The sequence below is a fragment of the Oncorhynchus clarkii genome, unplaced genomic scaffold (genome assembly GCF_045791955.1).
Source record: "Oncorhynchus clarkii lewisi isolate Uvic-CL-2024 unplaced genomic scaffold, UVic_Ocla_1.0 unplaced_contig_9009_pilon_pilon, whole genome shotgun sequence".
NCBI classification, from domain to species: Eukaryota; Metazoa; Chordata; class Actinopteri; order Salmoniformes; family Salmonidae; genus Oncorhynchus; species Oncorhynchus clarkii.
In genome coordinates this window covers 365,001-380,000 of record NW_027261081.1, presented here as the reverse complement: position 1 = coordinate 380,000, position 15,000 = coordinate 365,001, and the positions used below count along the sequence as shown (strand labels likewise).

General features: G+C 47.1%; 1 protein-coding gene across 1 annotated transcript in view; it reads right to left on the bottom strand.

Annotated features, from left to right (window-relative positions):
• Nucleotides 1–15,000, bottom strand: part of LOC139404682 (ELKS/Rab6-interacting/CAST family member 1-like) — a 424,291-nt gene that overhangs the window by 148,330 nt on the left and 260,961 nt on the right. The window contains exon 19 of the mRNA XM_071147289.1: nucleotides 6,673–6,833. Coding sequence (XP_071003390.1) covers nucleotides 6,673–6,833 — 161 coding nt within the window. The remainder of the gene's footprint in view (nucleotides 1–6,672; nucleotides 6,834–15,000) is intronic.

Here is a 15,000-nt window from a genome sequence, read left to right as displayed (position 1 = left end):
TGGGGCTAAGTCACAGACAGAGACTCATAGTAGAACAGGAGGAGGATGGGGCTAAGTGACAGACAGACAGAGACTCATAGTAAACAGGAGGAGGATGGGGCTAAGCCACAGACAGAGACTCATAGTAGAACAGGAGGAGGATGGGGCTAAGTCACAGACAGAGACTCATAGTAAACAGGAGGAGGATGGGGCTAAGTTACAGACAGAGACTCATAGTAGAACAGGAGGAGGATGGGGCTAAGTCACAGACAGAGACTCATAGTAGAACAGGAGGAGGATGGGGCTAAGTCACAGACATAGACTCATAGTAGAACAGGAGGAGGATGGGGCTAAGTCACAGACATAGACTCATAGTAGAACAGGAGGAGGATGGGGCTAAGTCACAGACATCAGAGACTCATAGTAAACAGGAGGAGGATGTGGCAAAGTCACAGACAGAGACTCATAGTAGAACAGGAGGAGGATGGGGCTAAGTGACAGACAGATAGAGACTCATAGTAAAACAGGAAGAGGATGGGGCTAAGTCACAGACAGAGACTCATAGTAGAACAGGAGGAGGATGGGGCTAAGTCACAGACAGATAGAGACTCATAGTAAAACAGGAAGAGGATGGGGCTAAGTGACAGACAGACAGAGACTCATAGTAAACAGGAGGAGGATGGGGCTAAGCCACAGACAGAGACTCATAGTAAACAGGAGGAGGATGGGGCTAAGTCACAGACAGAGACTCATAGTAGAACAGGAGGAGGATGGGGCTAAGTCACAGACAGAGACTCATAGTAGAACAGGAGGAGGATGGGGCAAAGTCACAGACAGAGACTCATAGTAGAGCAGGAGGAGGATGGGGCTAAGTCACAGACAGAGACTCATAGTAAACAGGAGGAGGATGGGGCTAAGTCACAGACAGACAGCTGTCAAAATTGCTGAGTGTGTGTGTGTGTGTGTCTGTGTGTGTGTGTGTGTGTGTGTGTGTGTGTGTGTGTGTGTGTGTGTGTGTGTTCCACCCGAAAGTGGAAAGCTCTCCTTCCGCCGCTCCACCCACCACCCTCATCCTAATCACTTTCCATCCTGACGACCCTGGGCTTTACTGCTCATCAGCCCACTGACACACCTGGATTAAAAACAGTAGAAACACCAGCTAAACTCTTCAAACACAGCTACAGACTCAGTTAACCCCTACCTCCCTTATCAAACACAGCTACAGACTCAGTTAACCCCTACCTCCCTTATCAAACACAGCTACAGACTCAGTTAACCCCTACCTCCCTTATCAAACACAGCTACAGACTCAGTTAACCCCTACCTCCCTTATCAAACACAGCTACAGACTCAGTTAACCCCTACCTCCCTTATCAAACACAGCTACAGACTCAGTTAACCCCTACCTCCCTTATCAAACACAGGGGCACAGTCACTGGGACTCCATTTTGGATCCTGTGGGGGTTGTATTCCCTGCTATTCCCTCCTTGGCATATCAGTTTCCAGCAGGGCAGGAGGTGATCAATGCAGTGGCAGGCGGTTCTGACAGCAGGGTGAACGGGTCACAGCGAGCAGAGACAACCAACTGTTCCTACCATTATCCTCTGGTTACCATAGACCCTGTGTGTGTGTGTGTGTGTGTGTCTGTGTGTGTGTGTGTGTGTGTGTGTGTGTGTGTGTGTGTGTGTGTGTGTGTGTGTGTGTGTGTGTGTGTGTGTGTGTGTGTGTGTGTGTGTGTGTGTGTGTGTGAGTGGTGAGTGTATGGGCTGTGTGTTATGGCCACTGAGAGGCGTGTTAAAACGATAGAAAACACACAGACTGCAGCAGATTCCCTGATTAATGTCAGGGAAACAGCGGGAGAGTCCGAGAGGAGAGATGAAGGATAATAGATGTGGTTGGATGTTGGATGTTTTGGCCCCGCTGTCTCAACGGCGGTTCCTCCTTCGTGAGGAAACGTCGGCCATTTTGTATCGGGGTTGATTTTAACGAGGCATCCGGTGGGCCGCCCCTGTCTGTGCCAGGCGACAGAGGGCCTTCAGTGGGCTGGCTCGGCATCTACTAGCTCACCCTGACCCCCGATTTCAGCCATCCAAACACACACATCCACACAAACACACGCGCAAACACACACTTCCACATCCACACAAACACACACATCCACACACACATCCACTCAAACACACACTCAAACACACACATCCACACAAACACACACATCCACACAAACATACAAACACACACACACACACACACACACGCACACACGCACACACGCACACGCACACACATAAACTCAAACACACACTCGACCACAGCTCGACCACAGTGCGCTCATCATGACCTCGACGAACAGCTATTACCATCAATCTAGACTACAGTATAATGATCACAGTAAGACCACCCTCTATCTCACTCCTCCAACAAATAAACCAGCTCCCCCTTCTCTCCCCCTCCTCTTACCCCTCTCTCCCCCTCCTCTTACCCCTCTCTCTCCCCCTCCTCTTACCCCTCTCTCCCCCCTCCCGCCACCCAGGCCCCATCTGAACAGCATTCAGTGTTGTATTTTCCCTCAGAACAGTGTGATATTTGTGAGTTGTGTGGTTTAGCTTTAAGGCTAGCGGCAGAGAGAGAACGAGATAGAGACACAGCTCTTCCTGTCCTGATCGAGCCATGCATTCGGAACTCAAGGTTTTTACCATGGCAGAGTTTCGTTTGGACACAGTTGCCTAGGCGATCCCCGGGAGGCCGGCTCTATTTGTCTTCCTCTGTATTAGAGGAGGAAGGATGTGCGTTTCATAGCAGCCCACACGCTGCATTAATTCAGACACATTAGAGCCAGATAGATAAAGACTCCTTCCTCCACCTCCTCTCCAAGCCAGACTGATGTCTCTGGGTCTCTCCCCGGACTGCCAGCCCAGCCAGGACTCTGAATATCTGGGTATAACTGGGAATAACGGGGATAACTCTGGGAATAACTCTGGGAATAACGGGGATAACTCTGGGAATAACTCTGGGAATAATGGGGATAACTGGGAATAACGGGGATAACTCTGGGAATAACTATGAGAATAACTCTGGGAATAACGGGGATAACTCTGGGAATAACGGGGATAACTCTGGGAATAACTCTGGGAATAACGGGGATAACTCTGGGAATAACGGGTTGATCCCCCCCCCCCCCCCACGGGGATAACTCTGGGCCAAACGGGTTGATCCCCCCCCCCACGGGGATAACTCTGGGCCAAACGGGTTGATCGCCCCCCCCGGGGATAACTCTGGGCCAAACAGGTTGATCCCCCCCCCCCCCCCACGGGGATAACTCTGGGCCAAACGGGTGGTTCCCCCCCCCCCCCCCCCCCCCCCCCACGGGGATAACTCTGGGCCAAACGGGTGGTTCCCCCCCCCCCCCCCCCCCACGGGGATAACTCTGGGCCAAACGGGTGGATCCCCCCCACGGGGATAACTCTGGGCCAAACGGGTTGATCCCCCCACCCCCCCCACGGGGATAACTCTGGCCAAACGGGTGGACCTTGGTGGAAAAAGACCAAGGCCTTGGAACATTTAATCTATGCTCCTTCCTTTCCTTCCCTTCCCTTCCCTTTCCTTTCCTCTCCTTTCCTTTCCTTTCCTTTCCTTTCCTTTCCAAGCCCAGTGACATGAATAGACATTATTTCATCTGGTTTTCTGTTTCTAAACAATGAGAAAGGAAAACCAGGGCTTTGATCAAAGACTGAAGTCCACTGCCAAGCTAAAGGGATACATGTTAAAAAAAACGCATTTTCTCTGTCGACACTAACATCAAAGTGCGTGTATGTATGTGTGTGTGTATGTGTGTGTGTGTATTTATGTATGTATGTATGCATGTGCGTGTGTGTGTACAGTATATGTATGTGTGTGTGTGTGTGTGTGTGTGTTTTATAGGCCTTATATAGAGAGTTTTCACTTAATATCATTACTACCAGATCAGAAAGGCCTGTGGTCCTTCTAGGTCTGTGATTCTACAAGGTCTGTGGTTCTACTAGGCCCTGTGGTTCTACAAGGTCTGTGGTTCTACTAGGCCCTGTGGTTCTACAAGGTCTGTGGTTCTACTAGGCCCTGTGGTTCTACAAGGTATGTGGTTCTACTAGGCCTGTGGTTCTACTAGGCATGTGGTTATACTAGGCATGTGGTTCTACTAGGCCTGTGGTTCTACTAAGCCTGTGGTTCTACAAGGTTTGTCCCTGTGGTTCTACTAGGCCATGTGGTTCTACTAGGCCTGTGGTTCTACTAGGCCATGTGGTTCTACTAGGCCCTGTGATTCTACTAGGCCTGTGGTTCTACTAGGCTCTGCAGTTCTACTAGGTCTGTCCCTGTGGTTATACTAGGCCCTGTGGTTCTACTAGGCCCTGTGGTTCTACTAGGCCTGTCCCTGTGGTTCTACTCGGTCTGTCCCTGTGGTTCTACTACGCCTGTCCCTGTGGTTCTACTAGGTCTGTCCCTGTGGTTCTCTAGGCCTTGTGGTTCTACTAGGTCTGTCCCTGTGGTTCTACTAGGTCTGTCCCTGTGGTTCTACTAGGTCTGACCCTGTGGTTCTACTAGGCCCTACATACACTACACACCATTTACCCACTACATACACTACACACCATTTACCCACTACATACGCTACACACCATTTACCCACTACATACACTACACACCATTTACCCACTACATACACTACACACCATTTACCCACTACATACACAACACACCATTTACCCACTACATACGCTACACACCATTTACCCACTACATACACAACACACCATTTACCCACTACATACACTACACACCATTTACCCACTACATACACTACACACCATTTACCCACTACATACACTACACACCATTTACCCACTACATACGCTACACACCATTTACCCACTACATACACAACACACCATTTACAACCTACTAGTGTGAGAGAGACTGGGAGAGAGAGAGAGAGAGAGATAGAGGCAGAGAGAGAGGCAGAGAGAGAGGCAGAGAGAGAGAGAGAGAGGCAGAGAGAGAGGCAGAGAGAGAGAGAGAGAGAGAGAGAGAGAGAGGCAGAGAGAGAGGCAGAGAGAGAGGCAGAGAGAGAGGCAGAGAGAGAGAGAGAGAGAGAGAGAGAGAGAGAGATAGAGGCAGAGAGAGAGGCAGAGAGAGAGGCAGAGAGAGAGGCAGAGAGAGGGAGATATTGAGTAGAGAGATGGAAGAGTGAGTGGGAAGGATGGGAGGTGAAAGTGAGCAGAGAAAAGGAGAGGAAAAGAGAGAGGTGGGGGGAGGACCGTGTATGATGTCATGGCCATGTGGCTCAGCTAGATGATGTAAACAAGACAACAGAACCCTAAAAACAGCTAGTCTGCTGTGTAAACAACAGAACACAACCAAGGAGATCTGGTCTGAGACACAAGGCTGAACAGAACAGAACAGGGCTTGATGAGACGGGACACAACCAGACACACTGGGGATTTAGGTCACTCAGTCCTTCCCTAAGCATCACAATGATTATTAACTAAGAGTTGCTTATTTTCTATAAAACTAAATGACAATATGTCAACTATTTTCCCAAAGCCACTGCGGCTTAAAACCTCTTGAGACTAGGGGGCAGTATTTTGATGTTTGGATGAAAAACGTACCCAAATGAAACTGCCTATTTCTCAGGCCCAGAAGCTAGAATATGCATATAATTGGCAGATTAAGATAGAAAACACTCTAAAGTTTCCAAAACTGTCAAAATAGTTTTTCTGAAACCTCTCTGTTCCATTGCATCCCTTCCCTCCATTGAAATGTATATCAACCAGATTCCTTTCCCTATGGCTTCCACATGGTGTGAACAGTCTTTAGACATAGTTTCAGGCTTTTATTAAGAAAAATGAGCGAGAATGATCACATCGCGTCAGTGGATAGCTGTGTGTCCCCAGAGTTTTGCATGCGCGAGCAGCTTGGAGCAGACCTTTTCTCTCTCTCTCCTATTGAAAAAGCTAGCGCCCGGTTGAAATATTAGCGATTATTTATTCTAAAAACAACCTGAGGATTGATTATAAAAAAACGTTTGACATGTTTCTATACTATTTGGATTTTTTGTCTGCCCGTCGTGACCTGCACGAGCCTGTGGATTACTAAACAAAACGCGCCAACCAAATGGAGGTTTTTGGATATAAAAATAATCTTTATCGAACAAAAGGAACATTTAGTGTGTAACTGGGAATCTCGTAAGTGCAAACGCCCGAAGATCATCAAAGGTAAGCGATTAATTTGATTGCTTTTCTGACTTTCGTGACAAAGCTTCCTGATGCTAGCTGTTTGTAATGTTTTGTCTGCTGAGAGAGATGTCCTCACATAAACGCTTGGTTTGCTTTCGCTGTAAAGCTTTTTTTAAATCTGACACACCAGGTGGATTAACCACAAGCTAAACTGTGTTTTGGTATATTGCACTTGTGATTTCATGTAAATTAAATATTTTTCGTAATTTAATTTGAATTTGACGCTCTGCAATTCAGCGGATGTTGACGAAAATGATCCCGCTAACGGGATGGGTGCGCCAAGAAGTTAAAGATGGAATCAACACAATAAATAACTTCAATATTCTTATCTAAAATGAAGCAGTCCACGGCGGGACCTCATGAATAAAAGGGTGTGTCTGTCTACCCTCAGCGTGATCAGGTGTATATATATTATCTCTCTTACTTCATCTCCAGCACCTCCTCCAGGTGTTTTCTGCGTTCTGCCCTCAGTGTGGTCAGGTGGGCCTCCTTCTCAGCCAATGACTGCTGGGTAGAGGACAGCTTGGCCTGCATGGACTCCAGCTCCAGTTTCACCTTCCCCATGGCCGCAAGCAGCTCCTCCATCTGCCACAAAGATGATGATACACACACACACAGACAGGGAGGGATGGAAAGAGGGACAGAGAGAGGGACAGAGAGAGGGACAGAGAGAGGAACAGAGAGGGACAGAGAGAGGAACAGAGCGGGACAGAGAGGGACAGAGAGAGGGACAGAGAGGGACAAAGAGGGGGACAGAGAGGGAAAGAGACGGGGACAGAGAGGGACAGAGAGAGGGACAGAGAGGGGGACAGAGAGGGACAGAGAGAGGGAAAGAGAGGGGGACAAAGAGGGACAGAGTGAGGGACAGAGAGGGGGATAGATAGGGAGACAGAGAGGGGGATAAATAGGGGGACAAAGAGGGACAGAGAGAAGGATGAGTGTGAAGAGAAAAGACCGATACGAGGAAGAAAACAGAGGAAGAAACACAAACATATGTAAAATAAGGAAAGAGGACAACAGGAGGAAGTGATGCAGACAGACAGATGGACAGTGGACAAGATGGATGGAGAGCGAGAGGTGAGAGATGACAGGCAGAGAGAGGACAGTATCCCACGGCAACACGGAGAGAGAGAAGGAGTGAAGTGGTGAGAGGAGACAAAGAAGGTGAGAGTGAGGAAGAGAGAGAGAGAGAGAGAGATAGAGAGAGAGAGAGAGAGAGAGAGAGAGAGAGAGAGAGAAAGGAGGGGGAGAGAGAGAGAGAGAGAGAGATGGAGAAAGGAGGGGGAGAGGAGGGAAGGAGACAGGACAGTGAATGTAGATAATGAGGTTGTGTAGGGGAGAGTTGAAGACACACAGGGAGAGAGAGAAACCAGGAATCAGAGGAGACCACTGATAGTAGTCTCAGTATTAACAGATATTGACCTACAGTGTCCCACTCTGTGTGTGTGTAAACGTTAGTGTGTGTGTAAACGTTAGTGTGTGTGTAAACGTTAGTGTGTGTGTGTGTGTGTTTAAAAGTATATAACATATTGTAACAATGAAAGCTACTTTAAGGATGAAAAATAAAGTCCTTCTATGTTCTCCTTATAGTGCTCTCCCTCCCTCCCTCCCTCCCTCTGTTTCCATCCTCCCTCTCATTCCATCATGTCACATTGTTAGTAACCAGAGGAGCGTAGGAGAGTTGTATACAGGGAGTAAATCACTGTGCTATGGCAGGTTTATGTATTGGACAGAGGAGGACGGTTGGAGGAGGATGGAGGAGCTTGGTTCTGGGTGTTTCTCACGGGCTGGAGAATGCTGCGGTTTACCCCGAGACCGGCCTGGAGAGGGAAGAGAGAGGGAGAGAGAGACCTGTGGCTAGTGGCTTCAACGCCCCGGAGTGGTCAGGCTATCCTATACCCCACTACCCCTACCCCTCTCTCCTTTCTCTCTCACTCTCTCCATCCCTCTCTCTCTCTCTCCTCTCTCCCCATCCCCCTCTCCCTCTCCCTCTCTCTCCCCATCCATCCCTCTCTCTCCCCATCCCCCCCCTCTCTCTCTCTCTCTCTCCCCATCCCCCTCTCTCTCTCTCTCCCCATCTATCCATCTCTCTCTCTCCCCATACCCCTCTCTCTCTCTCTCCCCCCTACCTCTCTGATCTCCAGTGGCTCGTATATTTTCCCATAAAGCCAGTCCTAAGAGGTCCTTTCAGCCTCAACACCTAGCTCCGCTCTGGGGACTGGATCACTTTACAGTCTGTATGTACAACAGTAACACTGGAAACCATGCTGCTCCCTCTGACTGTGGTCATGGTGTAGTCGTATCAGCCCTCTAGATCAGACATCCTCTCAGGCTGAATACATGGACAAACGGTGCATTCAGAAAGTAGTCAGACTTTTTCCACATTTTGTTACATTACAGCCTTATTCTAAAATGAATTACATTGTTTATTTTTTCCTCATCAATCTACACACAATACCCCATTATGATATCACAATACCCCATAATGACATCACAATACCCCATGATGACATCACAATACCCCATAATGACATCACAATACCCCATAACGACATCACAATACCCCATAATGACATCACAATACCCCATGATGACATCACAATACCCCATAATGACATCACAATACCCCATAACGACATCACAATACCCCATAACGACATCACAATACCCCATAACGACATCACAATACCCCATAAAGACATCACAATACCCCATAACGACATCACAATACCCCATAATGACATCACAATACCCCATAACGACATCACAATACCCCATAACGACATCACATTACCCCATAACGACATCACAATACACCATAACGACATCACAATACCCCATAAAGACATCACAATACCCCATAACGACATCACAATACCCCATAATGACATCACAATACCCCATAACGACATCACAATACCCCATAACGACATCACATTACCCCATAATGACATCACAATACCCCATAACGACATCACAATACCCCATAACGACATCACAATACCCCATAAAGATATCACATTACCCCATAATGACATCACAATACCCCATAATGACATCACATTACCCCATAACGACATCACAATACCCCATAACGACATAACAATACCCCATAACGACATCACAATACCCCATAACGACATCACAATACCCCATAATGTCGTTATGGGGTAATGTGATGTCATTATGGGGTATTGTGATGTCATTATGGGGTATTGTGATGTCGTTATGGGGTATTGTGATGTCATTATGGGGTAATGTGATGTCGTTATGGGGTATTGTGATGTCATTATGGGGTAATGTGATGTCATTATGGGGTATTGTGATGTCATTATGGGGTATTGTGATGTCGTTATGGGGTATTGTGATGTCGTTATGGGGTAATGTGATGTCGTTATGGGGTATTGTGATGTCATTATGGGGTAATGTGATGTCATTATGGGGTATTGTGATGTCGTTATGGGGTAATGTGTGTAGATTGATGAGGAACATTTTTAATTTAAATCCATTTTAGAATAAGGCTGTAACGTAACAAAATGTGGAAAAGGTGAAGGGGTCTGAATACTTTCTGAATGCACCGTGTTTACACTGACTGGACAAAATATATGAACACCTGCTGTTTCCATGACTGCACCGTACATAGACTCATATTGAGGCTGATATACAGCCAACTGCACCGTACACAGACTCATATTGAGGCTGATATACAGCCAACTGTACCGTACATAGACTCATATTGAGGCTGATATACAGCCAACTGTACCGTACATAGACTCATATTGAGGCTGATATACAGCCAACTGTACCGTACATAGACTCATATTGAGGCTGATATACAGCCAACTCCACCGTACATAGACTCATATTGAGGCTGATATACAGCCAACTGTACCGTACATAGACTCATATTGAGGCTGATATACAGCCAACTCCACCGTACATAGACTCATATTGAGGCTGATATACAGCCAACTGTACCGTACATAGACTCATATTGAGGCTGATATACAGCCAACTGCACCGTACATAGACTCATATTGAGGCTGATATACAGCCAACTGCACCGTACACAGACTCATATTGAGGCTGATAGACAGCCAACTGTACCGTACATAGACTCATATTGAGGCTGATATACAGCCAACTGTACTGTACACAGACTCATATTGAGGCTGATAGACAGCCAACTGTACCGTACACAGACTCATATTGAGGCTGATATACAGCCAACTGTACCGTACACAGACTCATATTGAGGCTGATAGACAGCCAACTGTACCGTACATAGACTCATATTGAGGCTGATATACAGCCAACTGTACTGTACACAGACTCATATTGAGGCTGATATACAGCCAACTGTACTGTACACAGACTCATATTGAGGCTGATAGACAGCCAACTGTACCGTACATAGACTCATATTGAGGCTGATATACAGCCAACTGTACCGTACATAGACTCATATTGAGGCTGATAGACAGCCAACTGTACCGTACATAGACTCATATTGAGGCTGATAGACAGCCAACTGTACCGTACATAGACTCATATTGAGGCTGATAGACAGCCAACTGCACCGTACATAGACTCATATTGAGGCTGATATACAGGCAACTGTACCGTACATAGACTCATATTGAGGCTGATAGACAGCCAACTGTACCGTACATAGACTCATATTGAGGCTGATAGACAGCCAACTGTACCGTACATAGACTCATATTGAGGCTGATAGACAGCCAACTGTACCGTACATAGACTCATATTGAGGCTGATAGACAGCCAACTGCACCGTACATAGACTCATATTGAGGCTGATATACAGCCAACTGTACCGTACATAGACTCATATTGAGGCTGATATACAGCCAACTGTACCGTACACAGACTCATATTGAGGCTGATATACAGCCAACTGCACCGTACATAGACTCATATTGAGGCTGATATACAGCCAACTAAGACCAATGGAGTATCAAGTTGGTACTGTTAGGTACAGCTCTAGGATCAGCTTACACTCCCCAAACCCCTCATCTAGGTAGAAGTTGGTACCGTTAGGTACAGCTCTAGGATCAGCTTACACTCCCCAAACCCCTCAGGGAGGAAGAGCAACAGTAACCATAGAGATGGAGTTGCTGTGAAACCAGAGGTGAAAACCAACTTGGTGCATCAAGGCTCTCATCAGTGGTGCTTCCCTCTGCTGGCTGGTCAGAGTGTGGCGTTCAGCCTGGGAAAGCGTTCAGCGCAGCATCAGGCCGCCCTCATAACTCACTGTGTTAATGTACTGCTCTGAGCCCCAACCAGCCTCTATACTGAGCTCAGAGAGGCCCTACGTTATGAAACGCTACACACACAGATTGATGTCCCTCTGTTTTCCTGTCTCTCTCTCTCTTCACCTCTTCCTTCTGGCCTCCTTCTTCCTTTGTTACTTCTCTCTCTTTCTGTCTCGTATCTCTCTCTCTCTCTCTCTCTCTCTCTCTCTCTCTCTCTCTCCTCTCTCTTCACCTCTTTCTCTGGCCTTACTCCTCCCTCATTCTCTCTTCTGGCCTCCTTCTTCCTTCCCTTGTTACTTATCTCTCTCTCTTTATGCTTCATGTCTCTCTTTATGCTTCGTGTCTCTCTTTGTTTCGTGTCTCTCTTTCTGTTTCGTGTCTCTCTTTCTGTTTCGTGTCTCTCTTTCTGCTTCGTGTCTCTCTCTCTCTTTCTGTTTCGTGTCTCTCTTTCTGCTTCGTGTCTTTCTCTCTCTTTCTGCTTTGTGTCTCTCTCTCTTTCTGCTTGGTGTCTCTCTCTCTTTCTGCTTCGTGTCTCTCTCTCTTTCTGCTTTGTGTCTCTCTCTCTCTTTCTGTTTCGTGTCTCTCTTTCTGCTTCGTGTCTCTCTTTCTGTTTCGTGTCTCTCTCCCTCTTTCTGTTTCGTGTCTCTCTTTCTGTTTCGTGTCTCTCTCCCTCTTTCTGTTTCGTGTCTCTCTCCCTCTTTCTGTTTCGTGTCTCTCTTTCTGTTTCGTGTCTCTCTCCCTCTTTCTGTTTCGTGTCTCTCTTTCTGTTTCGTGTCTCTCTCCCTCTTTCTGTTTCGTGTCTCTCTTTCTGTTTCGTGTCTCTCTCTCTCTTTCTGCTTCGTGTCTCTCTCTCTCTTTCTGCTTCGTGTCTCTCTTTCTGCTTCGTCTCTCTCTCTCTTTCTGTTCCGTGTCTCTCTCTCTCTTTCTGTTTCGTGTCTCTCTTTCTGCTTCATGTCTCTCTTTCTGCTTCGTGTCTCTCTCTCTCTTTCTTGTCTCTCTTTCTGCTTCGTGTCTCTCTCTCTCTTTCGTGTCTCTCTTTCTGCTTCGTGTCTCTCTCTCTCTTTCGTGTCTCTCTTTCTGCTTTGTCTCTCTCTCCTTCTCCCCCCCTTCCTTCCTTTGTTATTTCTTTCTCTTTCTGTCTCGTATCTCTCTCTCTCCTTTCACCTCTTTCTCTGGCCTCCTTCCTCATAATCTCTCTCTCCTTTCACCTCTTTCTCTGGCCTCCTTCCTCATAATCTCTCTCTCCTTTCACCTCTTTCTCTGGCCTCCTTCCTCATAATCTCTCTCTCCCTCTTCTCTTTCCTCTACTACTCTGTCGTTACTAAGTATCTGTGGTGAAACCAGAACCCTGAAATGGGTCAGTGAGAAGACTGTTCCTGTGCCGATTTATGCTTTTCAATATTCTCATGGACGCCCAAAACACAGGGTTGATTTGACACACACACACACACACACACACACACACACACACACACACACACACGCTATGGCTGGATTCCTCTTTTTCTTCGTCTCCATTTTCAGCTAAAACAGATTCTGTCAGAATTGAATCTGGTTTGAGGTGAAGAGGTCACATCTTCAACAAATAAATCTCTGGGAGTTTCTAGGAACCTGATAGACTGTGGCTGCGCTCCAAATGGTAGACTATTCCCTATATAGTGCACTACTTTAGACCAGAGCCCTATTCCCTATATAGTGCACTACTTTAGACCAGAGTCATATTCCCTATATAGTACACTACTTTAGACCAGAGCCCTATTCCCTATAGAGTACACTACTTTAGACCAGAGTCCCATTCCCTATATAGTGCACTACTTTAGACCAGAGGCCTATTCCCTATATAGTGCACTACTATAGACCAGAGCCCTATTCCCTATATAGTACACTACTTTAAACCAGGGCCCTATTCCCTATATAGTGCACTACTATAGACCAGAGCCCTATTCCCTATATAGTACACAAATTTAGACCAGAACCGTATTCCCTATATAGTACACTACTTTAGACCAGAGCCCTATTCTCTATATAGTGCACTACTTTAGACCAGAGCCCTATTCCCTATATAGTGCACTACTTTAGATCAGGACCCATAGGGAATAGGGGGCCATTTGGGACAGTTCCGGCATGTTAAATGAAAAGCCACATAACACCTCCCATGTGGAGGGTAACACCAGGCTAGAGGCACGCGAGGCCACCACGTCTGCCCCAGGAGGAGAGCCCTGCCCTGGGGAAAGGAGACAGGAGAGCTGCCTGTCTGCCTGGGGTCTCTCCTCTCTCTGTTCCACACAGACAAATACAGAAGAGTACATTCAAAAACTCTGAGCAGAGTGGTGTGGAGAAAACAGGACTGTAGTCAGAGAGAACAGAGTGGTGTGGAGATAACAGGACTATAGTCAGAGAGAACAGAGTGGTGTGGAGATAACAGGACTGTAGTCAGAGAGAACAGAGTGGTGTGGAGATAACAGGACTGTAGTCAGAGAGACCAGAGTGGTGTGGAGATAACAGGACTGTAGTCAGAGAGACCAGAGTGGTGTGGAGATAACAGGACTGTAGTCAGAGAGACCAGAGTGGTGTGGAGATAACAGGACTGTAGTCAGAGAGAACAGAGTGGTGTGGAGATAACAGGACTGTAGTCAGAGAGACCAGAGTGGTGTGGAGATAACAGGACTGTAGTCAGAGAGACCAGAGTGGTGTGGAGATAACAGGACTATAGTCAGAGAGAACAGAGTGGTGTGGAGATAACAGGACTGTAGTCAGAGAGACCAGAGTGGTGTGGAGATAACAGGACTGTAGTCAGAGAGACCAGAGTGGTGTGGAGATAACAGGACTGTAGTCAGAGAGACCAGAGTGGTGTGGAGATAACAGGACTGTAGTCAGAGAGACCAGAGTGGTGTGGAGATAACAGGACTGTAGTCAGAGAGAACAGAGTGGTGTGGAGATAACAGGACTGTAGTCAGAGAGAACAGAGTGGTGTGGAGATAACAGGACTGTAGTCAGAGAGAACAGAGTGGTGTGGAGATAACAGGACTGTAGTCAGAGAGACCAGAGTGGTGTGGAGATAACAGGACTGTAGTCAGAGAGAACAGAGTGGTGTGGAGATAACAGGACTGTAGTCAGAGAGAACAGAGTGGTGTGGAGATAACAGGCCTGTAGTCAGAGAGAACAGAGTGGTGTGGAGATAACAGGACTATAGTCAGAGAGAACAGAGTGGTGTGGAGATAACAGGACTGTAGTCAGAGAGAACAGAGTGGTGTGGAGATAACAGGACTGTAGTCAGAGAGACCAGAGTGGTGTGGAGATAACAGGACTATAGTCAGAGAGAACAGAGTGGTGTGGAGATAACAGGACTGTAGTCAGAGAGAACAGAGTGGTGTGGAGATAACAGGACTGTAGTCAGAGAGACCAGAGTGGTGTGGAGATAACAGGACTGTAGTCAGAGAGAACAGAGTGGTGTGGAGATAACAGGACTGTAGTCA